At 38.7% G+C, this 26,394-nt stretch overlaps 7 protein-coding genes across 7 annotated transcripts; all 7 read left to right on the forward strand.

Annotated features, from left to right (window-relative positions):
- The first annotated feature begins 3,686 nt into the window (after window positions 1-3,686).
- LOC106922277 (odorant receptor 131-2-like) lies at window positions 3,687-4,637 on the forward strand. Its single transcript, XM_014994559.2, has one exon. The coding sequence runs from the start codon at window positions 3,687-3,689 to the stop codon at window positions 4,635-4,637; it is 951 nt and encodes a 316-aa protein (XP_014850045.1).
- Window positions 4,638-8,203: 3,566 nt separating this feature from the next.
- On the forward strand, window positions 8,204-9,398 carry LOC148155591 (odorant receptor 131-2-like). Its single transcript, XM_088012414.1, has one exon. It carries the CDS (start codon window positions 8,204-8,206, stop codon window positions 9,161-9,163), a length of 960 nt encoding a protein of 319 aa, XP_087868540.1. The 3' UTR covers window positions 9,164-9,398.
- Window positions 9,399-10,145: 747 nt separating this feature from the next.
- LOC148155592 (odorant receptor 131-2-like) lies at window positions 10,146-13,176 on the forward strand. The gene has a single exon (XM_088012413.1). It carries the CDS (start codon window positions 11,825-11,827, stop codon window positions 12,782-12,784), a length of 960 nt encoding a protein of 319 aa, XP_087868539.1. The 5' UTR covers window positions 10,146-11,824; the 3' UTR covers window positions 12,785-13,176.
- A 2,239-nt stretch (window positions 13,177-15,415) lies between these two features.
- LOC106922283 (odorant receptor 131-2-like) lies at window positions 15,416-16,375 on the forward strand. The gene has a single exon (XM_014994564.2). The coding sequence runs from the start codon at window positions 15,416-15,418 to the stop codon at window positions 16,373-16,375; it is 960 nt and encodes a 319-aa protein (XP_014850050.2).
- Window positions 16,376-18,634: 2,259 nt separating this feature from the next.
- LOC106922281 (odorant receptor 131-2-like) lies at window positions 18,635-19,594 on the forward strand. Its single transcript, XM_014994562.2, has one exon. The coding sequence runs from the start codon at window positions 18,635-18,637 to the stop codon at window positions 19,592-19,594; it is 960 nt and encodes a 319-aa protein (XP_014850048.2).
- Window positions 19,595-22,491: 2,897 nt separating this feature from the next.
- On the forward strand, window positions 22,492-23,496 carry LOC106922280 (odorant receptor 131-2-like). Its single transcript, XM_014994561.2, has one exon. It carries the CDS (start codon window positions 22,492-22,494, stop codon window positions 23,494-23,496), a length of 1,005 nt encoding a protein of 334 aa, XP_014850047.2.
- A 1,544-nt stretch (window positions 23,497-25,040) lies between these two features.
- On the forward strand, window positions 25,041-25,994 carry LOC106922282 (odorant receptor 131-2-like). Its single transcript, XM_014994563.2, has one exon. The coding sequence runs from the start codon at window positions 25,041-25,043 to the stop codon at window positions 25,992-25,994; it is 954 nt and encodes a 317-aa protein (XP_014850049.2).
- The last annotated feature ends 400 nt before the right edge of the window (window positions 25,995-26,394 follow it).

Below are 26,394 nucleotides of genomic sequence, written 5' to 3' on the forward strand. Positions count from 1 at the left end.
ATGCCAAATTTTTGAGGCTTTGCCAAATTTGAGGCTTTGCCTCAAATTTTCATAATGCAAAGTGTTGGCAAAACCTGGGCTTGGATAGTGACCTAGGTTAGTGCCACCTGGGTGTGGGTCGGTGTAAAGGCCAAGCCGGGCTTAGCTTGGCCTTCATGCCAACGCCAACATGAAGGTCCTCTATGCAACCAGTGGAGGTTGGTCGCATGGATGTCTGTCTTTCCTCGGACCTCCATGTTTGTGTGGAGGTTTGGCTTTGCGTGGACTCCTCTGTTTGCAACCTGAGTGTGGGTCGGCGTAAAGGCTGACCCAGGCTATGCATGGAGACCCCTCGTTGATTCAAGGTCTGTCTTTCTTCAGACCTCCCTGGTTGATTGGAGGTCTGTCTTTCTTCAGACCTCCCTGGTTTATTGGAGGTCTGTCTTTCTTCAGACCTCCCTGGTTTATTGGAGGTCTGTCTTTCTTCAGACCTCCCTGGTTTATTGGAGGTCTGTCTTTCTTCAAACCTCCCTGGTTGATTGGAGGTCCATCTTTCCTTGGACCTCCCTGTTTGATTGGAGGTCCATCTTTCTTCGGACCTCCCTGGTTGATTGGAGGTCCATCTTTCCTCGGACCTCCCTGGTTGATTGGAGGTCCATCTTTCCTCAGACCTCCTTGGTTGATTGGAGGTCCATCTTTCCTCAGACCTCCTTGGTTGATTGGAGGTCCATCTTTCTTCGGATCTCCCTGGTTGATTGGAGGTCCATCTTTCCTCGGACCTCCCTGGTTGATTCAACGTCTGTCTTTCTTCAGACCTCCCTGGACCTCCATTGGAGGTCTGTCTATCCTTGGTCTCCTCTGTTTGTAGGGAGCCTTATTTTTGAAGGGGGACCTCTGGTCAGGTGGAGACTCTAGGATGGTTGTTTTCTAGAGCAAGTTTCAACTCCACCTTCAGGTCCGCAACCTGACCCTGCAGAGCTTTCACCGCTTCCTCCTGAGCCTTAAATTTGGAAGCTTGCTCAGAGTGACTTTTGAGCTGCTCCTCATATTTGAGTCTCACTCGGTATTCTTCAACCATTACTTCAATCAGACCTTTATTGCGGGAGGCGTATTTTGCAGCCTCCCACTTGAAGTACTCCAGCTGTTGAAGAACGTTCTTGTCAGTTGTAACTTTGGAAGAGCAAGAAACCTGTTCACGTTTGACTTGCAGGTGATGTTCTTTTTCCAACATTTTTTGCAGTCTTTGAATCTCCTCCTGCTGGGATTTGACTTCAGCCTGACATGCAATCCTTCTGTCTCTTTCCTCATGGAGTTCAAAATTCTTTCTCTGCAGTTCTGTTTTAAGATCGTCTACCTGCTTTGTCAAATCGTTGACGTGTTGGCTAGTCTCTGCCACGTCTTCCACTGAGGGGGTGATCTTGAAGCCAGCAGAGGGTGTTGTTTCCTGCTTGACTTCCAATGATCTTGGTCTCTCAAGCACAACCCATGTATTGAGGCCTTAGTCGTCATGCCGGTGGTCGCAGGCTCGATTCCCAACCTGGCGACATTTGCCACGTCTTCCCCCTCTCTCATAACCCTCCTTCCTGTCAAACTACTTTCTAATAAAGGCCACTAGAGCCAACAAAACCTTAAAAAAAAATAAATGTTCTAGTTTTATTTTAGATCTATCCAAAAACAGATTATTTAAACATTAAAATATTCCTTCCTGCAATATTTTCCAAAGCGAAAAAAGTCAGAGGCTCTACTAAACTTTTTGTTATTGTGGAAATATTGTTTGATTAAATGTTCCTGCAGCGTGACAGAAAACCCCCATGTGAGGCTAAGCCTCCTGAGAAGTCATTAAGCCGTGTTAAAAATTCAGACCATTAATGACTGTAAATATTGACACAATAAATTATTCCCATTGGTGTTTAATGTTTCTAATGATGTGTGGATGAAAGGCACTTCTATGTGGAAAAACTATAGGAAACTGACAAAAAATAAGTTACTCAATACAGTACTGACTAAATACTTTAAACTGCATTTTGTCAAATAGTTTACTTAATTTTTTTAATTTGTTGCAGAAAAACAAACCATGTCACTTCGTCCATGTTTCACATTTTGTATAAGTTTCTTTCTTGAAAGCTGTCTTTGGTCTATCCCAAACATTTATTCTATTTAGTGCTTAATTTATTCAACATTCACTCCTCTGTCCAGACATTATTTGCGAAGTCCTGGTCTTTGTCTATGTTCTCTGGTAAACTCCTCTCCTTTATGTTTTTCTTAGAGATCAAAGGATAACTCCTTACCTACAGTCTTTTTCTGAGACGCTTTAATTTCAGCAGTAGCAAGAACCCACTTCAGATACGATTATGACAATTTCAGACTTTGAGGACATTTTAGAATAGAATAGAATAGAATAGAAATGTCCTTTAGTCCTTTATTATCCCACAGTGGTGAATTTTAGGTGAATCAGCAGCAAATTGACAGGTGGTTGAGGCATGTAGGTTCACAAAAGGACAAAAATATAGCATGTGTAAAACATTTAAAATAACATACGTACGGTTCAAAGGAATGTGTAACTTAGGACACTTTTTTTTTAAATGTCAAATTTGGCATTTTATCCATTAAAAAACAACAATAAATGAGAATAAAGTGTGCGAACAACAGAGATGTGGAAATCACAGCACAAATCTTAATTTGAAATTAGTTTGTTGGGAGCAGTGATGGTTATAGAGTTGAACAGCTGTTAACTCGGCCTTCTGTTCCTTCCTGTTTAATACTCAATTCAAGGATAACAGGATCAATAATTTACACCTGGTAGGGGACTTGTAGCATGTTGTCTACTTAATATGGATCTGTGGAGCATCCTTGTTCTTATGTATTAAAAAATGTGATAGACAGAGATGTATGAAAATATTTCTCTTTAGCATTTTAACAAACGCATGGCACTATGTATATTGTGTATTTAAAAAAAAAGAAAATTAAACAAATGAAAAGATGCAACATCTGTTGCATCTCCTTAAAATATCAATATAAGTTTTGCTCTCCAATGTCATTTTCCACTTATGGAAAGGAGGCAGAGTCTCCATAATGCCAAATAAGTCTAAGTTTTAAAAAAAGGTTTCCACAAACCCTAATCTTTCCTTGTTTATACTACACTTGACCACCGGTGCCTTAATGCAAACATTGATGCCTTCTTCAAATTGTCTTAATGTTATGGTAGATAAAGATCTAACTGAATGTAACTTGTGCCAAATTTGAATGTTTTTAATTGGGTCTCAGTCTGATTACACAGATGTAGTCAGATTAAGACTGCATTTAATTACATTATGCTGGCTGTGAATTTGCCCTTTACAAAAATGATGAATTCTGCATATACGGTGGTGATTCAAATTATTCACTTGAATTAAATCAGTAGCAAAATCGAGAAATAAAACATGAGCTCTGTTGCACAACTGGGATTATGTCATTCATTAGTAAACAACGCTAACATGTGATGTGTCATGGGACCACTTGTAGAGATCAGAACTTGTCATCTCCACTGGAGTAAAGAAAAGTCGGATAACATGCCATGACATTAAGCTCAGTTCTGCACAGGTGAATGGTCTTTCTATGACTTATGGATTTTTCTACCTGCCATTCCTTTTTAATGTTTACATTTAACTTCAATGTCTAACTGAATGTTTGTTTTAACCAACAGGTGAAGTACAACTAGTTTCTTCAGCATGTTCAATGTGTCACAGTCTGAGTCCAACATGACAACAGCAAGTCAGAACCAGGATCTGTTGAGGATAGCACTAATTTCCACCCTGTCTACAGTTCCATCGTTTGTTTTTCTCTACATCAATGGGACCATTCTGTTCACGCTGAGGAGCAAACCTGTGTTTCGTGACACCTGTCGTTACATTCTACTCTACAACCTTCTTCTGGCAGACACTGTCCAGCTGGCGCAGAGTCAAATGCAGTTCTTACTGTCAGTGTGCAGAGTCAAACTGGCTTATTCGCTGTGTACTGTCCTTAGCATGCTTGCCAATCTTACGACTGGGATTTCTCCCCTAACACTGGTGGTAATGCCATTAGAGAGATATGTGGCTGTGTGCTACCCACTGAGGCACTCTTCCATCATCACCGTCAGAAACACAACTGTGGTAATCATTGCAATTTGGGCTGTCAGTTCACTGAACAATCTCACTCGTGTTTTGATGTTTTTAGAGTTTTCTTTAGAGAAAATGGAGAGTTGGGAAGTAGAAGATGTTTGTTCTAATTTCGCTTTGGTGCTTGGTGCTGTAACTGCAGAATATGACAGGGCCTATACATGTGTTGTGTTTGTGTCAGCTGGTGTTGCTACAACTTTCTCCTATGTTAGTGTCATTATAGCGGCCAGGTCAGCCTCCACAGACAAAGCTTTAGCTCATAAGGCCCGTAACACCCTGCTGTTGCACCTGGTTCAACTGGGCCTGAGTCTTTCCTCCACTATTAATAACCCGCTAATTATAGCTCTTTCAAAAGTCCTAACAAGAGTGGCATTTTTATGGGTTCAGAGTGTTTTTTATGTTTGTTTTATTATCTTCCCCAGATGTTTGAGTTCTCTAATCTATGGGCTAAGAGATCAGACCATCAGACATGCTCTTTTGTATTATCTGTGTTGTCGAATGAAAGTTAAAATCAGTGGCTAGTAGTGTTTGAAACATTTGTGTCTTTCTGAAGTCTGGAGGCACAGGGTCCAGAATCCACTTGGACAATGGGTTTGTTGCCGTCAAAGGAAAAAGGGGCAGTTCACCACCAGATGTCTTCTACAACCCAAAATAATACATTGGCAGGTTAAAAAGAAACTTTCAGAGTTATGTCTGGAATAAAGATGTTTTCTATTTATGTTTTCCCTGATATATATTTTCATCTTAAGTTTTTAAGAAAATTAAGAATAAGGTTTAAAACTGAAAATAAAATTCACAGGCAATAGACCCATGATCTCCATTGTGACAATATATTTAATTTCAGTGAAAGTTGTGATGTTACTTTAAAATCTAACTCAAATTCAATAATTTTTCTTTTTCATGTATATCACTTGCTTAATTTATTTACCACCTGAATTTTAAATTTTTTTTTTTTTTTCAAATTATTTTAATGAACCAGCTGTATAAATAAAGTATGTGTCTTGCTAACTATCAGTAACAGTTTTGTCTTAATATACTAGTTTAAAATATTTACAGACCTTAACAGAATGTGATCTAATAATTTTACTTTAGAAAGAGAATACAAAGTGAAAGGCCTAATTAACATTCCCCTGAAATTGGTGTGCAGTTTGTTTTGTTTCCAAACAAAAACAAATAATTGTTAATTTTTTTTTGTTTTAAAACTAAAGCAAACAAATGTCAACAGCAAAAACAGAGAAGACTTAAAAAAAATTAATTTAATGGTGAAATCAAAGATAAGTTTTATATTTTGTTAGTATACTATTGGGGACCAAGCAGAACCAGAAATCATGATGTGAACTTTAGGCGCATTATGTTTAAACAGTGCACATTATACACTTAAACAGCCCAAATCTCACCATGGAAATGTCTAAGGGAGTCAACATATTTCATTGAGAATGAGTTGGGTAAAGATTTATCACACTAGAGTCTTCATGTCACAACTGTGAACAAACTCTTCTTTGGTGACTTCTGTCATTTCCAGTATGGCTACATATTAAAACAATTGCATATTTTATTTTGGATCAGGATAGCTGAGCCAAGAATCAAATTCTCTGGATTTTAGTGTTTTTATTTAGGTTTTGAAAACTAATAAAAACCCCAAAAGAACATAGTTATTTCTTTTTGTGATTCTGTTTGGAAATGGAAAACCTAAAGAACAAACCATACAAAGATGATCAGACTATAGTAATTTGGTGTTTAGGCAGATGAGTGACCATCCTAGAGAAATTTGTTCAATAGAATTCAAAATTGCTTTACAATGCAGCTTTGAATAGTGAAAGCTGCATTTGATGATTTGAATAGTATTTTTGCTGTGCTACTTTTACCTGAGCTGCTTCTATGTCTTTAATGTTCATCTCATCACTGTTTCTATGTGTTTTCATGTAAATGTTATCAACATTGTCTCCTGAAAGCTAAATAAAAACCTGTTAATTTCATTATCTGACAAATTATGTTTATTGTGATCTATGATGTGGCATAAGAATATCAAATTATTCATCACAACACATTTTTATATTTTTGAAGACGTTTTTATATCTTTTGAAAATTATCAACACATTGTTTTTATTTGGTAAAAGAAAGATGATCAAATCTGGTTTTAATTGAAATTATTATAAAAGGAACAAATGACAAAGGCATAAGGAAATCAAATCATCAACTTCAACATTTATAATTTTTATACTTGATGGCTTTTTTTTTATATCTCTTGACTATTACCAACCCATGTTCTTGTTTGGTTAGAAAAAAAAATCAATACATAAAATAAAGTTATTGTCTTAGTAAATTATTTATCCATATTGAAGTATTTAAAATTATTTCTTCAAGAGCATTTGAACCTTGATGTAATTGATTCCATACTTGTTAAACATTGCTTGGCCTTTTGTCAAGTTTTATTTCATTAAATTTGACTGTCAGTGGTGGTGTCTCCAGCATGTCTTCTGAGATACAATTAGGTATCTTATTGTAGAGTACTTTTTACATCCTTACCATCAGTAAGTGTTTTTTTTCTTTTAAACAACTCTTTTGATAGAGTTTTTTATTTCAAAAGCCACACCAATTTCATCCATTCACAGTTTGATAAGAAAGTAACTAAATACAATAAGCACTGCACTGGATGTTTTGACTTCTCCTTATAAAAAACATGCAAGTCCAAAAACAAATGGTGTTTGATGGCATTCATTAGAAATGTAGTTGCTGGTTTTACTGTGCATAGAACATCTAGAAGCCAGGTTTATACTGACATAGTTTATTTGGTTCTTATTCAGTGATTTTTTCCCCTCTCACTATTGTCTGCATTCTGTACTGACATGCTGCATTCCTTAAACGGGCAATATTATGTAAAAATGACTTTTTTGAGATTACATCAAAAAAAGAATGCTACTTGGAGTGTTGCTTTGACACCTTAATGCATGCTTGAGAAATCTGAATCTGCAGGTGCATGGGAGCCAGGCTGTTTCTGCACTGTTTCTGCATTTCTTGTCATTGGTCCTGGTACGGTGCACAGTGGCGCAGTTGGTAGCACGAAGGTCCTGGGTTCAATTCCAGAATTTCTGTATGGAGTTTGCGTGTCCTCCCTGTGCATGGTGGGTTCTCTCCGGGTACTCTGGCTTCCTCCCACAGTCCAAAAACATGACTGTCAGGTAAGTTGGTCTCTCTAAATTCTCCTAGGTGTGTGTGTGTGTGTGTGTGTGTGTGTGTGTGTGTGTGTGTGTGTGTGTGTGTGTGTGTGTGTGTGTGTGTGTGTGTGTGTGTGTGGGGGTGTGTGTGTGTGTGTGTGCGTGCGTGTGTGTGTGTGCAAGGTTGTTTGCCCTGTCTGTCTCTGTGTTGCCCTGTGACAGACTGGCGACCTGTCCAGGGTGACCCCCGCCTCTCCCCCAAAACGTTCGCTGGAGATAGGCACCAGCAACCCTCCCGACCCCACTAGGGACAAGGGTGTTAGAAAATGGATGGATGGTCCTGGTACAAAACCCATGTGTTGACTGTCTGATGAAGTCTGTTCATGCATTCCCATGCCGATGGAGGCAAGCTACTGGATAGATACTACTGCAGGTGAAACTGCCATGCACTGGCACCACCAGGCCCTCTGATCACCACCACCTGGCAAGGCTGGCAAAGTGTCTTACCTGAGGACACAATGACAGAGGGAGTGAGGATCGAACCGTCAACCAAAGTTTGCAATTAACAACCTACTCCAGCCCAGGACTTGATCAGAAGGCCCACTCCTCCTCCACGGCTTCCAAGTCCAAATAGAAAATGGGGAATAAGGGCATGGAAAGATCTCAAGGGACATTTTGCCATGTGATGCATCAGGTGAGAATGAAATGAGTACAGAGGACATAAATCTAAAGTGAGATAAAAGAAACTCTTTAGACAAGCTCTGCCCATATGGAAATACAAACTGGCTCCTAGTGGCAGGGTACCTACATAGCTGAAGGCTTCATTTAAGGGGTTTTTGGAAAATAAACAGGCATGGTTTTTAAAACCTATTAGAATCTAAATTTTTCAAAACATGTGACATCAAAATGTAATTGTTTTAATTATGCTGCAAAATGTATTTTGTCTCTCAGCCTCGGTCTAACATTTCTATTGAGTTTGATGATGTTGGGTTACTAGAAAGAGTGATCACATTCAGTCTGTCTACAATCCCATCCTGTGTGTTTCTCTTCATTAATGGAACCATTTTGTTCATTCTGAGAAGTAAATCTGTTTTTCGTGACACCTGTCGGTATATTCTCCTGTTTAACCTTCTTCTTGCAGATACTGCACAGTTAGTAATATCTCAGGTTCTGTTTCTACTTTCTGTTTGTAGAATTACACTAACATATCCTGTCTGTGGCATGCTAATTGTTTTAGGCATTCTCACAAATGTAATCTCTCCTCTAACGCTGATGGTGATGTCTCTGGAGCGGTGTGTAGCTGTCTGCCTCCCTTTGAGACATGCTATGATCGTCACCATCAGAAACACGAGACTGGCAATTATTGCAGTTTGGACTTTGAGTTCTTTACATAATATTTTTCGTGGTATTTTGCTGTTAGATTTTCCTTTTGAAGACCTAGACAGTCTGCAAATGAAAGCGTTATGCACTGATCGCACAGTGCTGCTTGGATCCAGGTCAAAAGTTTATGACAGTGCTTTCACTGGGCTCCTGTTTGCTTCAGCAGCCATGGCAATCATTTCTTCCTATGTTGGTGTAATAATAGCAGCCAGGTCAGCATCTACAGGGAAAGCTTCAGCCTTGAAGGCTCGTAATACATTGGTGCTACATTTGGTGCAGCTATGCCTCAGTTTGTCCTCAACTATTTTCAACCCATTGCTTGTAGCTCTTATAAAAATTGTTCAAACTGTTGTGTTTATACGGTTACATAAATTTCTGTATATATTAATGATTTTATTCCCTAGATGTTTGAGTTCTTTAATTTATGGCCTCAGAGATCAGACTATCAGACCTATTCTTCTGGGCCATCTAGGTTCTCATCTAAAACGTAAAGTTGTTGCTGTCAGTTGTTGAAAAGTTCAGCTTCCGTCAAGGTCTTTATAACTGTGAAAGAAAGACTGTTACACAGTCATAATCAGCTTTATTAGTGTCTTAAATATAGTGAAAATTGTATTAGAGGTTATATTTTGAATTAACAAAACGTCTTAATGCAATGTTTTACTGTTGTGAATAATCCATATAAACTAAGGTCCATAAATAAGACTGAGGAATGTAAGAGACAGCAGAAGAATCTGAGGAGGAATAAAGTCCAACATATTATGACATTTATAAGTCTATTAAAGCAAATGCCATCGAACTCAAACCTTTCAGTTATGTTTACATTTTCCCATTGAATTCTAATGAAACACATAGTACGTATGTATACCTGTCTGTAAATGTAACTATAAAAATAAAGAGGAACATAAATTTTAAAGAAGAGTCATTTAATTGTCTTTATTGGATCAAAGTTATGTGACAGAGAGCAGGAGCCTCAAGTATAAAAGCGTGTGTAGCTTTCATACTGAAATTTTGTGTTAGGGAGAATTTCTGAAACTTGCAGCGCACAAAAATTCATTTGTATAAAGCTGTGGGTAGATTTGTCACTGCAGAAGTTCCCTTTATAACTTCTGATTTCCAGTGAATCTGTGTGATATGTTTCTCTCTTTAAATGCTTATTGAAATGAGTATAAATTCCCAGTAGGCTTCCACCACATGTCTGAATGATCATGACAACGGCCTCTATTGAGTCTGTTTCCAACTACGGCTCACAATATTATTATATGGGGTGTGAATGCCTGGTGTACACATTTTGGAAAAAAAGTGCATTTGCCAAAGACTTGACTAAATGTAAGAAAAAAGAAGAAACAACTGAGTGTTTGAACTGCTCATACAGTTAGAGGGGAAGGACTAAGTCTTTTGAAAACGAGTCACCATAGATAAAACAGGTAACAACCAGTGGAAAGCCACACACATTGAAGCCATCTTGCATCTCAGAGTAGAAGAGCAAAATAAGTTTGAAGAGAGTACAAGACAACAGCCTGCTGCTACACCTGCATAAGAGAAAGAAAAAACAAACAAACCGAGAAACCACAGTGGCACACAACATATGCATATACAATAATGTCACTGGAATGTACATGGTACTAATTAATACAAAATATGTTTCGTGCCAACTGCAGCCCTACAGAGTGTATCCAAACACCTGTGGGAGTAAGCGGTTTCTCAATTCGAATGTTCAATAAAGATGCCGCAGATCTGACTCCCATGACCTGTGGACGACATCCAAACATCCCCCAGAACATGGGAGCAGTGAGAACAACAGCACAGGGACAGCTGACCATCCCAGAGCAGATCCAGCTTTATACCCCAGGGCAGAGGTCCCACCCAATGGCAGAGAGTGTGATGAGGGAGGAAACAGGCCCCATGTTTGGTGGGTTTCTTGATCCAGAAGATGGGGCAGCCCAATACCCAACCTGACAGATAAACAGGCACACACACTTACAACTCCCTATACATGCTCCCAGGTCCAGGTAATAATACTCCAGAGAGGCAACCAGCCTCTGAACCCAGGAGGTAGTCTCCTTCATTCTGGGGTGGAGACAAGCAGACCACCCATGCTCCCATAATAGTAGAGCAGCCCATCAGACCAGGGCTGGGTACTGCCCAAACCCAAACGACCTCAGTTAAGACACCAACCGCCCATCCCATCCCCAACTCTATGAGACAGAGCCAAAAAACAGCCAACACGATCCAAATGAGTAACCCAACCAGAGCCGACCCGGGATGAAACAATTCCATCACCCCAAAGGACACCTTTCACAACTCAATGCTTCCCACCCCCCATGAACCTCAAAATGGGGGGTGGGAATTGTTTCCCAACCCCCAGATTGAGCACACAAATATTAAACCAGTGCTCCAGAAGTTCCAAAAATCCTCTCCCTGTAGGTAGCCAGTGCCACACGAAGTAGCACCGGGCACCCCACCAATCCCACTCTATGAACACAGAGGCACCCAACAGTGCCAGCTCAGTACAAACCTCACCCCTATACACCCACACTGCAAAGTCAAACCACACTCACAACTGGCACCACCCAGGGTCACGTACACACCCCCAGCAAACCCATCTCTGTCAGAACCCTGTGGTCCTCCAGCCAAAACCAGGAAAAAAAATACACAAATCTGAACTATTCAAAGAAAACCAAAATGCCAGCCTCAGTCCCAGGTGACTCTTGACAATTCATTCCCCAACAAGGACCCTGACCAGATGACCCACGCCTACTCCAGATCTTCAGTGTCTTATTGCAAACAGCAGATGAGGGTGTGGAGAGACGCTCATTGATGTGGTGTTGATCAGTGTAATATATCACTAAATTAAACTCAGCTGATACAAAGTAGGGGAATTGGAATTGCTTCCTCATATTGCTGGTCTGATGACATGTTGCCATGTGATGTATCATGTGAGAATCATATGAGTGAAGAGTACATAAATCAACAGTGAGATGAAGGAAACTATAGGCAAGCTCTCCCCATACGGAAATGCAAACCGGCTCCTATCGGCAGGGTACCTACATATGCAAATGGTTCTTTTAAGAAATTATTGGACAATAAACAGGTATATTTTTAAAAACTTTGTGAGACTAAACTTGTCAGGAAATGTGACATCAAACATTTGATTTATTTTAAATATGCTGCAAAATGTCTTTTGTCTCTCAGCCTCGGTCTAACATTTCTGTTGCGTTTGATGATGATGGGTTATTGGAAAGAATGACCACCTTTGCCCTGTGCACAATCGTATCATGTGTGTTTCTCTTCATTAATGGAACCATTTTGTTCATTCTGAGAAGTAAATCTGTTTTTCGTGACACCTGTCGGTATATTCTCCTGTTTAATCTTCTTCTTGCAGATACTGCACAGTTAGTAATATCTCAGGTTCTGTTTCTACTTTCTGTTTGTAGAATTACACTAACATATCCTCTCTGTGGCATGCTAACTGTTTTAGGCATTCTCACAAATGTAATCTCTCCTCTAACGCTGATGGTGATGTCTCTGGAGCGGTGTGTAGCTGTCTGCCTCCCTTTGAGACATGCTATGATCGTCACCATCAGAAACACGAGACTGGCAATTATTGCAGTTTGGACTTTGAGTTCTTTACATAATATTTTTCGTGGTATTTTGCTGTTAGATGTTCCTTTTGAAGACCTAGACAGTCTGCAAATGAAAGAGTTATGCACTGATCGCACAGTGCTGCTTGGATCCAGGTCAAAAGTTTATGACAGTGCTTTCACTGGGCTCCTGTTTGCTTCAGCAGCCATGGCAATCATTTCTTCCTATGTTGGTGTAATAATAGCAGCCAGGTCAGCATCTACAGGGAAAGCTTCAGCCTTGAAGGCTCGTAATACATTGGTGCTACATTTGGTGCAGCTATGCCTCAGTTTGTCCTCAACTATTTTCAACCCATTGCTTGTAGCTCTTATAAAAATTGTTCAAACTGTTGTGTTTATACGGTTACATAAATTTCTGTATATATTAATGATTTTATTCCCTAGATGTTTGAGTTCTTTAATTTATGGCCTCAGAGATCAGACTATCAGACCTATTCTTCTGGGCCATCTAGGTTGTCATCTAAAACGTAAAGTTGTTGCTGTCAGTTGTTGAAAAGTTCAGCTTCCGTCAAGGTCTTTATAACTGTGAAAGAAAGACTGTTACACAGTCATAATCAGCTTTATTAGTGTCTTAAATATAGTGAAAATTGTATTAGAGGTTATATTTTGAATTAACAAAACGTCTTAATGCAATGTTTTACTGTTGTGAATAATCCATATAAACTAAGGTCCATAAATAAGACTGAGGAATGTAAGAGACAGCAGAAGAATCTGAGGAGGAATAAAGTCCAACATATTATGACATTTATAAGTCTATTAAAGCAAATGCCATCGAACTAAAACCTTTCAGTTATGTTTACATTTTCCCATTGAATTCTAATGAAACACATAGTACGTATGTATACCTGTCTGTAAATGTAACTATAAAAATAAAGAGGAACATAAATTTTAAAGAAGAGTCATTTAATTGTCTTTATTGGATCAAAGTTATGTGACAGAGAGCAGGAGCCTCAAGTATAAAAGCGTGTGTGGCTTTCATACTGAAATTTTGTGTTAGGGAGAATTTCTGAAACTTGCAGCGCACAAAAATTCATTTGTATAAAGCTGTGGGTAGATTTGTCACTGCAGAAGTTCCCTTTATAACTTCTGATTTCCAGTGAATCTGTGTGATATGTTTCTCTCTTTAAATGCTTATTGAAATGAGTATAAATTCCCAGTAGGCTTCCACCACATGTCTGAATGATCATGACAACGGCCTCTATTGAGTCTGTTTCCAACTACGGCTCACAATATTATTATATGGGGTGTGAATGCCTGGTGTACACCTTTTGGAAAAAAAGTGTATTTGCCAAAGACTTGACTAAATGTAAGAAAAAAGAAGAAACAACTGAGTGTTTGAACTGCTCATACAGTTAGAGGGGAAGGACTAAGTCTTTTGAAAACGAGTCACCATAGATAAAACAGGTAACAACCAGTGGAAAGCCACACACATTGAAGCCATCTTGCATCTCAGAATAGAAGAGCGAAAGAAGTTTGAAGAGAGTACAAGACAACAGCCTGCTGCTACACCTGCATAAGAGAAAGAAAAAACAAACAAACCGAGAAACCACAGTGGCACACAACATATGCATATACAATAATGTCACTGGAATGTACATGGTACTAATTAATACAAAATATGTTTCGTGCCAACTGCAGCCCTACAGAGTGTATCCAAACACCTGTGGGAGTAAGCGGTTTCTCAATTCGAATGTTCAATAAAGATGCCGCAGATCTGACTCCCATGACCTGTGGACGACATCCAAACATTCCCCAGAACATGGGAGCAGTGAGAACAACAGCACAGGGACAGCTGACCATCCCAGAGCAGATCCAGCTTTATACCCCAGGGCAGAGGTCCCACCCAATGGCAGAGAGTGTGATGAGGGAGGAAACAGGCCCCATGTTTGGTGGGTTTCTTGATCCAGAAGATGGGGCAGCCCAATACCCAACCTGACAGATAAACAGGCACACACACTTACAACTCCCTATACATGCTCCCAGGTCCAGGTAATAATACTCCAGAGAGGCAACCAGCCTCTGAACCCAGGAGGTAGTCTCCTTCATTCTGGGGTGGAGACAAGCAGACCACCCATGCTCCCATAATAGTAGAGCAGCCCATCAGACCAGGGCTGGGTACTGCCCAAACCCAAACGACCTCAGTTAAGACACCAACCGCCCATCCCATCCCCAACTCTATGAGACAGAGCCAAAAAACAGCCAACACGATCCAAATGAGTAACCCAACCAGAGCCGACCAGGGATGAAACAATTCCATCACCCCAAAGGACACCTTTCACAACTCAATGCTTCCCACCCCCCATGAACCTCAAAATGGGGGGTGGGAATTGTTTCCCAACCCCCAGATTGAGCACACAAATATTAAACCAGTGCTCCAGAAGTTCCAAAAATCCTCTCCCTGTAGGTAGCCAGTGCCATACGAAGTAGCACCGGGCACCCCACCAATCCCACTCTATGAACACAGAGGCACCCAACAGTGCCAGCTCAGTACAAACCTCACCCCCTACACCCACACTGCAAAGTCAAACCACACTCACAACTGGCACCACCAAGGGTCACGTACACACCCCATCTCTGTCAGAACCCTGTGGTCCTCCAGCCAAAACCAGGAAAAAAATACACAAATCTGAACTATTCAAAGAAAACCAAAATGCCAGCCTCAGTCCCAGGTGACTCTTGAGATTTCATTCCCCAACAAGGACCCTGACCAGATGACCCACGCCTACTCCAGATCTTCAGTGACTTATTGCAAACAGCAGATGAGGGTGTGGAAAGATGCTCATTGATGTGGTGTTGATCAGTGTAATATATCACTAAATTAAACTCAGCTGTTGGGTTTGATACAAAGTTGGGGAATTGGAATTGCTTCGTCATATTGCTGGTCTGATGACATGTTGCCATGTGATGTATCATGTGAGAATCATATGAATGACGAGTACATAAATCAACAGTGAGATTATGGAAATCCAAACCGACTCCTATCGGCAGGGTACCTACATATGCAAATGGTTCTTTTAAGAAATTATTGGACAACAAACAGGCATATTTTTAAAAACCTTGTGAGACTAAACTTGTCAGGAAATGTGACATCTAACATTTCTATTTATTTTAAATATGCTGCAAAATGTCTTTTGTCTCTCAGCCTCGGTCTAACATTTCTGTTGCGTTTGATGATGATGGGTTATTGGAAAGAATGACCACCTTTGCTCTGTGCACAATCGTATCATGTGTGTTTCTCTTCATTAATGGAACCATTTTGTTCATTCTGAGAAGTAAATCTGTTTTTCGTGACACCTGTCGGTATATTCTCCTGTTTAACCTTCTTCTTGCAGATACTGCACAGTTAGCAGTATGTCAAGTTCTGTTTCTACTTTCTGTTTGTAGAATTACACTAACATATCCTGTCTGTGGCATGCTAATTGTTTTAGGCATTCTCACAAATGTAATCTCTCCTCTAACGCTGATGGTGATGTCTCTGGAGCGGTGTGTAGCTGTCTGCCTCCCTTTGAGACATGCTATGATCGTCACCATCAGAAACACGAGACTGGCAATTATTGCAGTTTGGACTTTGAGTTCATTACATAATATCTTCCGTGGTATTTTGCTGTTGGATTTTCCTTTTGAAGACCTAGACAGTCTGCAAATGACAAGTTTATGCTCTGATCTCGCAATGCAGCTTGGATCCAGGTCTAAAGTTTATGACAATGCTTTCACTGGTATTCTTTTTGCTTCAGCAGCCATGGCAATCATTTCTTCCTATATTGGTGTAATAATAGCAGCCAGGTCAGCATCTACAGGGAAAGCTTCAGCCTTGAAGGCTCGTAAAACACTGATGCTACATTTGGTGCAGCTATGCCTCAGTCTGTCCTCAACTATTTACAACCCAATGCTTATAGCTCTTATAAAAATTGTTCAAGGGGAAAGCTTTTTACGATTAAATAGATTCCTTTATATATTAATGATTATATTCCCTAGATGCTTGAGTTCTTTAATTTATGGCCTTAGAGATCAGACTATCAGACCTATTCTTCTGGGCCATCTAGACTGTCAACTAAAACGTAAAGCTGTTGCAGTCAGTGGTTGAAAGTTCATCTTCTGTCAAGGTCTTCATAACTGAAAAAAACCTAAGACAGTCATACAGTCATCAGCTTTATTGGTGTCTTAGAGTGAAAACTGTGTCAAAATGTGATTTTTTTTAAATCAATGAAAATTGTAATTCAGTGGTTTACTGTTGGGTATAATGCATATAAGCTTGAAGAACACAAATAAGACTGGGATGAATCTAGGAGGCAGCAGAATAATCTGTGGAGGTATAACAGTTCAACAAATCATATTTATAAAACAAGTATTTTTGAAACAAATGTCATCTGATTAAAACCTTTAACTTTTCATTGAATTTAAATAAAATACATGGTATATACATTTATGTCTGTAAATGTAACAATAAATAAAAAAGAGCAACATAAATTTTAAAGAGTCCAATGACCCTTTTATTCTACCAAAGTGACAGAATAGAGGCTTCGTATATAAATGTGCACAGCTTTCATACTGAAATTCCATGGGAGGGAGAAATTATAAAACTTGGAAAGATACAGAAATAAAAAATTGATTTACACCTAATAGTAATAGATTTGATTTAAAAGGTACCCTTCATTGCATACAAGATAACCTTTACAAAACAAAAAAACTAAAAGTAACCAATTAAAATACTAACAAAAGAAAATTTAGAGATCAAACAAGTGAAAATGCTTTTTTGAACAGATGAGTTTTCAGCCAGGACTTAAAAGCAGTACTGAATGGAGGAAACAATTATTCCACAGTGTGAAGTAATCATGTTCAACCAAGCCAACGGGCCACTATGCGGTTTGGCACATTTTCACATCACATAAGCCGTACATTTACAGAACCTACCATGAACAGGGAGTGCATGCAAACTCCATGCAGAAAGACCCCGGGCCGGGCATCAAATCCAGGACCTCCTTGCTGCAAGGCAACAGTGATACCAACTGTGCAGCCCAATATTACAACTTAACATCTTGAAATAGGCCTCTGTCTCTTCAACCTTAAAAGATGGAGTCATTTACACCCAACAAGTTTTTTACTCTGTGCACATCTGGCAGGGTTGCACTAACCCTGTATACAGGTTTTACAAAATGTATTTTGTGTGTGGGGTTTTTGGAAACTGACAGTCTGACCTACTTCCCCGTTGTCTGAATGTGACATTTGCCACACTCCTCCTGAGTGTCAAGCTAAGACTGTGGGGAGGTTAAGAAGTTCCTACTCTTTCCAACACCCCACTTTCAATACATCATTATGTGCAGTTCCACCAGGTGTTTGCTAATTGCTGCTACTGCTAGTCTGGTGGAGCTGAGCAGGGGAGGCACAAGGAAGGGGTGCACTGTGAGGAAGAAGCTCAGTTAGACACTGCAGCTACAAGGCAGAGCTTTGGGTAAACCCTCCCCCCCTCCACCCAATGAACAGTGACCCCCACAAAAAATGCCACAGTTGGCTGACCGGCCAGTCACCACACACAGCCACGTTGACGCCTCCCCGCTGGAACCCACTCTTCCTCCAGGTCTCCAATCCCTAATGGCAAAAGCAGGAGTGTGGAAAGACCCCAGGCCTCTCTCTGTCAGCTCAAATGTGGTGTTTTATATTTCACTGAACCACTATTTCTCAACTGTGCTCCTCATGAACCACTTACCCTGCATATTTTAGATGCACCTCTGTTCCAGAACAGCTGATTCAAATGATTGCATGACCTTCTATGGAGCCATCAAGTGCTGCAGACAGTTGTTAATCACACACTTATTCAAGTCTGGTGTGTGGCATGCTGTTTGTTTCTCTTCATCAATGGAACCTAACACCTGCAGCGAAGTGGTCCCTGAGGACCAGAACAGAGAAACACTGGACTAAATAAAACTCAGCTATTGGACTTGTACCTCACCAACTTGACACAAAGTTGGGGAGGTACAATCGCATCACCGTATACTGATCAGAGGACATAAATCAAAAGTGAGATAAAGGAAACTCTATAGACATGCTCTGCCCATATGGAAGTGCAAACTGGCTCCTAGTGGCGGGGTACCTACATAGGTGAATTCATTCTAGAATTGCACTGCAGAGGGTAGAAGCAAGTTGTAGCAGCTCTTTGGGATTGATAAAATCAATTTCAAGTTTTGAATTTCAATTGAAGGTTTCTTCAACTGAAGGGGTTTTTGGAAAATAAACAGATATGTTTTGTTTAAACAAAATCTGATAGCCTACGTTTTTCAGCAAATGTGACATGAATATATTTGCCTGAATTCTACATCTCGCAGAATATTTCAAAATATTCTGCGAGATGTCTTTTGTCTCTCAGCCTCGGTCTAACATTTCTGTTGAGTTTGATGATGTTGGGCTACTGGAAAGAGTGATCACCTTCACTCTGTGCACAATCCCATCCTGTTTGTTTCTCTTCATTAATGGAACCATTTTGTTCACTTTGAGGAGTAAATCTGTTTTACGTGACACCTGTCGGTATATTCTCCTGTTTAACCTCCTTCTTGCAGATACTGCACAGTTAGCAGTATGTCAAGTTCTGTTTCTACTATCTGTTTGTAGAATTACACTAACATATCCTGTCTGTGGCATGCTAACTGTTTTTGCAAATATCACAAATGTAATCTCTCCTCTAACGCTGATGGTGATGTCTCTGGAGCGGTGTGTAGCTGTCTGCCTCCCTTTGAGACATGCTATGATCGTCACCATCAGAAACACGAGACTGGCAATTATTGCAGTTTGGACTTCCAGTTCATTACATAATATATTTCGTGTTATTTTGATGTTAGATTTTCCTTTTGAAGACCTAGACAGTCTACAAATGCCAAATTTATGCAATGAATTCGGTATGCTGCTTGGATCCAGGTCAAAAGTTTATGACAATGCTTTCACTGGGTTTCTGTTTGCTTCAGCAGCCACTGTAATCATTTCTTCCTATATCGGTGTAATAATAGCAGCCAGGTCAGCATCTACAGGGAAAGCTTCAGCCTTGAAGGCTCGTAATACATTGATACTACATTTGGTGCAGCTATGCCTCAGTTTGTCCTCAACTATTTACAACCCATTGCTTGTAGCGCTTTTGAAAATTATTCAAAGTGTTGGGTTTATACGATTAAATAAATTTCTTTATGTTTTAATTATTTTATTTCCCAGATGCTTGAGTTCTTTAATTTATGGCCTCAGAGATCAGACTATCAGACCTATTCTTCTGGGCCATCTAGGTTGTCAACGGAAACTCAAAATTGTTCCAGACAGTGGCTGAAAAGTTCAGCTTCAGTTAAGGTCTTCATATGTGTGAAAGAAAGACGGTTTACACAGTCAACGGATTTATTATAGATTCATCTAGTGAAACTCACACGTATTTATTTTTTAGCAGCAGTGTCTTCATAGGTCTGCCTAAAAAGTCAATACAGAACTTTGCTGCTGGCTTTCTGTCTAAAACCAGGATGATAAAGCACATCGCCCAGTTCTAAAGTTTTTTCACTGAGACAATAGACTTTAAGATACTGTTGGTAGTTTATAAATCACTGAATGCTTTAGCAACAAAATACATTAAAGATCTGCTGTTGTTGTATCAACCTTCCCGAACCTCTCAGATCTTCTGGTTCTGGTTCTGCTCTGCACCCCCAGAACCAGAACCAAACATGGAGAAGCAGCATTCAGCTTCTATGGACTACAAATCTGGGACAAAGTTCCAGAAAACTGCAAAACTGCTGAAACAATAAGTTCCTTTAAATCAAGACTAAAAGCCCACTGGTTTAGAGTTGGTTTTCAAAAATAATAAATGACACATCAAATCAATATATTTGATGTTAACGGTGGCACTTGGGAAAAAAATGTGAAATGTTTACTATTAATGTTAGAAAGATTTTGTTTTTATGACACTGAACTACCTTGATGCTGAAGTGTGGCTTTCAATCAACTTGATTGCTTGTTGTATTGATTTCTGAAATATGGTTAAATTTATGTTAAAATGTTATTGTCTGAATGAGATTAAAGTCTTAATGCAACATTTTCCTGTTGTGGAGATTCCATATAAGCAAAGGCTGTCCAATAGGTGTGAACCTACTGGACAGCAGAATCTGAGGAGGTTTAAAAGTCCAACATATAATATTTGTAAAAGAAAGAAAGTCTGTTGAAACATGTCATCTGACCAAAATCTGATGCGTTTACATTTTTCACTGAAGTTAAATAAAAACTGTCAAAATTAGTTGCAATCATTCCTTATTTCAATGTAACAAATAATTAAGTGTATAATTAAGACATAAAAGTATTGACAGTCTGAGCAGTTGCATGTTGTAGGGCTCAGTGTCAAAAGACTTATTTATATTGTTTGCTGTTGCAGATGTGAGAAACTATGAGTTAAACTGCAAATACTTCAAATTGTTTTACAGAAATATATTTCTTTTAAAGGGGACATATTATGCAAGATCCACTTTTTTGCATACTTTGAAAGCCTAGGACTGCAAAGAAATTAAATTTATTCTCTCCCGGTGCTGCATAGATATCTGTATTATTTTTGCATCTTATTTCAGCCTGTTAATTTTTTACTGTTGATTATAATGTTTTCTTGCCTATGACATCACCACATTTGCTATGGAACTGCTAAACAAGGTCATAACTCCCAGCTAATCAGTTCTATGAACACGCCATTTTTTTTAAACTGTAAAGATTCCTAAATTTCGGAATGAAAACTTAGCCATGGCAATCATTTATTGATTAAATATTAAAGGAAAATGGTTTTATTTGAATGAGTTGTGATGTTTGTGAAGGATTTTGAAGAGAGTATAAACTATATACATTTGACTAACTTGAGAAAGGGTGAGATTGTTCCATGTTTAATGTAGAACACAATGGAGGATTAAAGGACAAACTCATCTGAGGGACAAGAGAAACCTGTGTATTAGTATTAAAGAATCTGATTCATTTTAACTATCCAATTAATTCATTTACCTGTAAGGCTACAATTGTTGAAAATGACTGCAGTAAAAACTGACCAATCCAAGGCTATATAGTGAAAACTGACTAATCAAACATCAGTGGACAATATCCCAGCAGTAGGAGAAGAGGCCCTCAGGGCCACAGTGGGCTGAAGAGACAGACGCTGCCTTGCCTTTGAGAGTCACCCCCAGAGTTCCCTTGTAAGACGTTACTGTTTAAAGAAGCATATAAAATTGTAGAAGAGTGCAGACCTTCAGTCATTTAAGTCACAGCTGACCAGTGGCCAAAGTTAGTAAAACCATTAACACTTTATTTGACAGGGTGTGCATAAGACTGACATGACTGTCATAAACATGACATGACAGCTGTTATAAACATGAAAGAGGGTAAGGGTAATGTCTATGTTCATAGACATTCATAGACATTCTTTATGAATGTCTATGAATGTTGTCATGAAGTGTCATTTTGTAAATAATGAAACTTTTAAAGCAACGTTGGTCTAAAAGTTGCCTTGAAAGTCCATTAAAAGTGCCAACTTTGCATTAAAAGTGTCATTGTTTACCGAATGACACTTCGTGACAACAGTCATTAATAAAGATTCATTGATGTTCATTACAGGTGCTGTCACGTTTATGAGTGTCATGTCAGTTGTATGCACACCCCGTCAAAGTGTTACCGTAAAACCAAGCAATAAAGAACCACTGAAATCTCAAAATCAGATTTGTGAGGAAATAAGATGTTGATTAGAGAAAAACTGGCTTCATGTTTCAACATATCCTACTGGCATTAAAATGGTCCTAAAATGTCACACAACATATAGTCAAAAGTATTGGGTATGGACAGAGTACATTGAATACCAAATGCAAATATATTCCATTTTACACCATGGCATATATTGTAAACAGAAAAAAATAAACACGGTTCAGAGTAAAATAAAGGGGAGGATTGCATCACCATGGTACTAGTCTGATGAACTTTTGCCATGTGATGCATTAAGTGAGAGTCAAATGAGGACAGAGTACATAAATCAACAGTGAGGTGAAGGAAACACTACAGAGAATGTTTTTCCCACATGGAGATGCTAACATGCTTTTAGCAGCAGGGTACATGGATAGCTGAAGTTTCTTGAAGGGTTTTTGGAGAGTAAATTTTTTGTAAGAATTGGAATATGACAACATTTTCAGATTGATTTTCTATTAATTTTAAATATTCTGCAAAATGTCTTTTGTCTCTCAGCCTCGGTCTAACATTTCTATTGAGTTTGATGATGTTGGGTTATTGGAAAGAATGACCACATTTGCTCTGTCCACAATCCCATCCTGCGTGTTTCTCTTCATTAATGGAACCATTTTGTTCACTTTGAGGAGTAAATCTGTTTTTCGTGACACCTGTCGGTATATTCTCCTGTTTAATCTCCTAATAGCAGATACTGCACAGTTAGCAGTATGTCAAGTTCTGTTTCTACTTTCTGTTTGTAGAATTACACTAACATATCCTGTTTGTGGCATGCTAACTGTTTTTGCAAATATCACAAATGTAATCTCTCCTCTAACGCTGATGGTGATGTCTCTGGAGCGGTGTGTAGCTGTCTGCCTCCCTTTGAGACATGCTATGATCGTCACCATCAGAAACACGAGACTGGCAATTATTGCCGCTTGGACTTCCAGTTCATTACATAATATATTTCGTGTTATTTTGCTGTTAGATTTTCCTTTTGAAGACCTAGACAGTCTGCAAATGAGAGATTTGTGTTCTGAACTCACAATGCTACTTGGATCCAGGTCTAAAATGTATGATAATGCTTTCACTGGTTTTCTTTTTGTTTCAGCAGCCATTGTAATCATTTCTTCCTATGTTGGTGTAATAATAGCAGCCAGGTCAGCATCTACAGGGAAAGCTTCAGCCTTGAAGGCTCGTAATACATTGGTGCTACATTTGGTGCAGCTATGCCTCAGTTTGTCTTCAACTATTTACAACCCAATGCTTATAGCTCTTATTAAAATAGTTCAAACTGTAGTATTTCTACGATTACACAAATTTCTTTATGTATTAATCATTTTATTCCCCAAGTGTTTGAGTTCTTTAATTTATGGCCTAAGAGATCAGACTATCAGACCTATTCTTCTGTCCCTTCTAGGTTGTCATCTAAAACATAAAGCTGTTGCCGTCAGTTGTTCAAAGTTCAGCTTCTGTCAAGGTCTTCATAACTGTGAAAAAAACTAATACAGTTACATAGTTATCAGCTTTATTAGTGTCTTAAATTTAGTGAAAATTTTGTTAGAGGGTTGTTTTTTAATGCATTCTTTTGCTGTTGTGAATAATCCATATTATCAACGAGACCACAAATAAGACTGGGATGAATCTGCAAATATGGCACCGTCTAACAGATCATGACATTTATAAAAGTACGTGTTGAAAGAAATATCTGACTAAAACTTTTATCTTTATACTAAATTCAAATGAAAAACTTTCTATGTATGTTTATGTCTGCAAATATATGACAAACATGTATTTTAATTTTAAAGAATTCTGTCATCTTTATTTCACATAAAAGTAGATTGACAGACTGCACAGTACTGAATTGTCACTTATATTAAAGAACACAAATCTCCGCCTGTTCCTCATCAGGAGGAATCACGTACCTAACAGAGGAGTTGAACCACAAGACCACATGGTTAACACCCTTTGTCTTGAAAAGAGGCCCTCTTAGTTTTCACTGTGTGCTGCTGAAATTACCAGTAGTTCTTAGCTGTAGAGTTTCTGTCCCCCTTTCAGTCCTTTGTCCTGTGAAGGAGTCACTCCTGGACTGCAGCTCGCCTTCCCATCACCTTCTACAGTTCTGATTTTCACTTCCTGACTTACCTGTCAATCCCATCACAACTTCTTCAAATAGTCCTTCTGAAAACACTTACCTGGAGTCCTACCTGATAAAACACTTACTTGTCCACCAACACGACTTCCAGCTATGGAATACTCTCATGGAGGTATGAAAAAACATCTATGGGTCAGAATATTGAAACTTTAATATGAAATAGGTTGACCATATTGAAATGACCCAATAGAATCACAAATAAACCTAGTGTTAATAAACATTCATTTGTAGCTGCACTCCACTAATATGATTAAACAAAAGATGACTTAAAAATATTACCTCTACCAATACATAAAAGGAAATTCCTTAAATCTAAGAAAAAGTTTGAAAGAGGGTAACAGAATGAAGATATTTGAGCCCATTAGATTCTTCACAGAACAGTGAATAAAACTGAACAAAAACAAGAAAATGTGGTAAAATGTACCATCTAAATGTAATGGTTACTACAAAGGGTCATAACAAGGTGTTCGGTATAGAGTTTACTTTTTATACAATATGTTGCATTTCTGTATTGTTTTCCAACTGGGGCACATACAGCAAAAATAAAACATTTAAGCAATTTAATATGTTTTCTAATTTATCACATTAATTTACACTGAAATTCTTCTGAGATGTAGTCATAAGAACTTGAATAACAAAGTGGTATGGTCACATGCTGCCATGTGACGTGTCAGGAAAATCAGATGAGAACACAACATATATTAAATATGAAGATGAGCAGCAAACCCTGCAGACTGCCTCTGCCTTCGGTTCACAATTTAGATGCACAGGTGATGCATCTTGCTGAGATTTTCTTAAGCATATCTATGTTTAAAGACTAAATGTAATATGTTGAAATAATATAGGTTACAATTTGGAAATCATTGACTTTTGGACGTTTTAAATTTCCTGTACCATGTCCTATGTCTCTCAGACTAACATCTCTGTTGAGCTGCAATATCAGGAGTTTCTGGAAAGAGTGATCACTTTCACTCTGTGCACAATCCCATCCTGTGTGTTTCTCTTCATTAATGGAACCATGTTGTTCACTTTGAGGAGTAAATCTGTTTTTCGTGACACCTGTCGGTATATTCTCCTGTTTAATCTCCTAATAGCAGATACTGCACAGTTAGCAGTATGTCAAGTTCTGTTTCTACTTTCTGTTTGTAGAATTACACTAACATATCCTGTCTGTGGCATGCTAATTGTTTTAGGCATTCTCACAAATGTAATCTCTCCTCTAACGCTGATGGTGATGTCTCTGGAGCGGTGTGTAGCTGTCTGCCTCCCTTTGAGACATGCTATGATCGTCACCATCAGAAACACGAGACTGGCAATTATTGCAGTTTGGACTTCCAGTTCATTACATAATATATTTCGTGTTATTTTGCTGTTAGATTTTCCTTTTGAAGACCTAGACAGTCTACAAATGCCAAATTTATGCAATGAATTCAATATGCTGCTTGGATCCAGGTCAAAGGTTTATGACAATGCTTTCACTGGGTTTCTGTTTGCTTCAGCAGCCACTGTAATCATTTCTTCCTACGTTGGTGTAATAATAGCAGCCAGGTCAGCATCTACAGGGAAAGCTTCAGCCTTGAAGGTTCGTAATACGTTGGTGCTACATTTGGTACAGCTATGCCTCAGTTTGTCCTCAACTATTTACAACCCATTGCTTGTAGCTCTTATAAAAATTGTTCAAACTGTTGTGTTTATACGGTTACATAAATTTCTGTATATATTAATGATTATATTCCCTAGATGCTTGAGTTCTTTAATTTATGGTCTTAGAGATCAGACTATCAGACCTATTCTTCTGGGCCATCTAGACTGTCAACTAAAACATAAAGCTGTTGCAGTCAGTGGTTGAAAAGTTTAGATTTTGTCAAACTCTTCATGAATGAATGAATGAATGAATGAATGACAAACACAGTTTTCATGTTTCAAATGTAGGAACATTTATGTTAAAAGGTTTTTAAGACCAATAAGTCATACTTCAATGTTTTTCTGTTGTGGAGAATCCATATAAGCAAAGAAACCACTAATAAAGGGATTAATCTAAGAGAAAGCAGAAGAATATGAGTACATAAAATTGTCTATTATATGATGACATTTATAAAACAAAGGAAGTCCGTTGAAACAAATGTCATCTGGCAAAAAACCTGAAGTTGTTTGACTTTGTCACTGAATTGAAATAACTATTGTATGTATGTGTAATTAAGTGTAATCATAAAAAATTAAAGCACAAGGAACTTAATCTAAAAAAGTCA

The sequence above is a fragment of the Poecilia mexicana genome, unplaced genomic scaffold, assembly GCF_051168715.1.
Source record: "Poecilia mexicana isolate PSO_F unplaced genomic scaffold, ASM5116871v1 scaffold_14, whole genome shotgun sequence".
Classification (NCBI taxonomy): domain Eukaryota; kingdom Metazoa; phylum Chordata; class Actinopteri; order Cyprinodontiformes; family Poeciliidae; genus Poecilia; species Poecilia mexicana.

What these genes read in the sequence shown, in the direction of transcription:
- LOC106922277 (XM_014994559.2), top strand. Translation starts at nt 3,687, where the DNA reads ATGTTCAATGTGTCACAGTCTGAGTCCAACATGACAACAGCAAGTCAG.
- LOC148155591 (XM_088012414.1), top strand. Translation starts at nt 8,204, where the DNA reads ATGTATTTTGTCTCTCAGCCTCGGTCTAACATTTCTATTGAGTTTGAT.
- LOC148155592 (XM_088012413.1), top strand. Translation starts at nt 11,825, where the DNA reads ATGTCTTTTGTCTCTCAGCCTCGGTCTAACATTTCTGTTGCGTTTGAT.
- LOC106922283 (XM_014994564.2), top strand. Translation starts at nt 15,416, where the DNA reads ATGTCTTTTGTCTCTCAGCCTCGGTCTAACATTTCTGTTGCGTTTGAT.
- LOC106922281 (XM_014994562.2), top strand. Translation starts at nt 18,635, where the DNA reads ATGTCTTTTGTCTCTCAGCCTCGGTCTAACATTTCTGTTGAGTTTGAT.
- LOC106922280 (XM_014994561.2), top strand. Translation starts at nt 22,492, where the DNA reads ATGTCTTTTGTCTCTCAGCCTCGGTCTAACATTTCTATTGAGTTTGAT.
- LOC106922282 (XM_014994563.2), top strand. Translation starts at nt 25,041, where the DNA reads ATGTCCTATGTCTCTCAGACTAACATCTCTGTTGAGCTGCAATATCAG.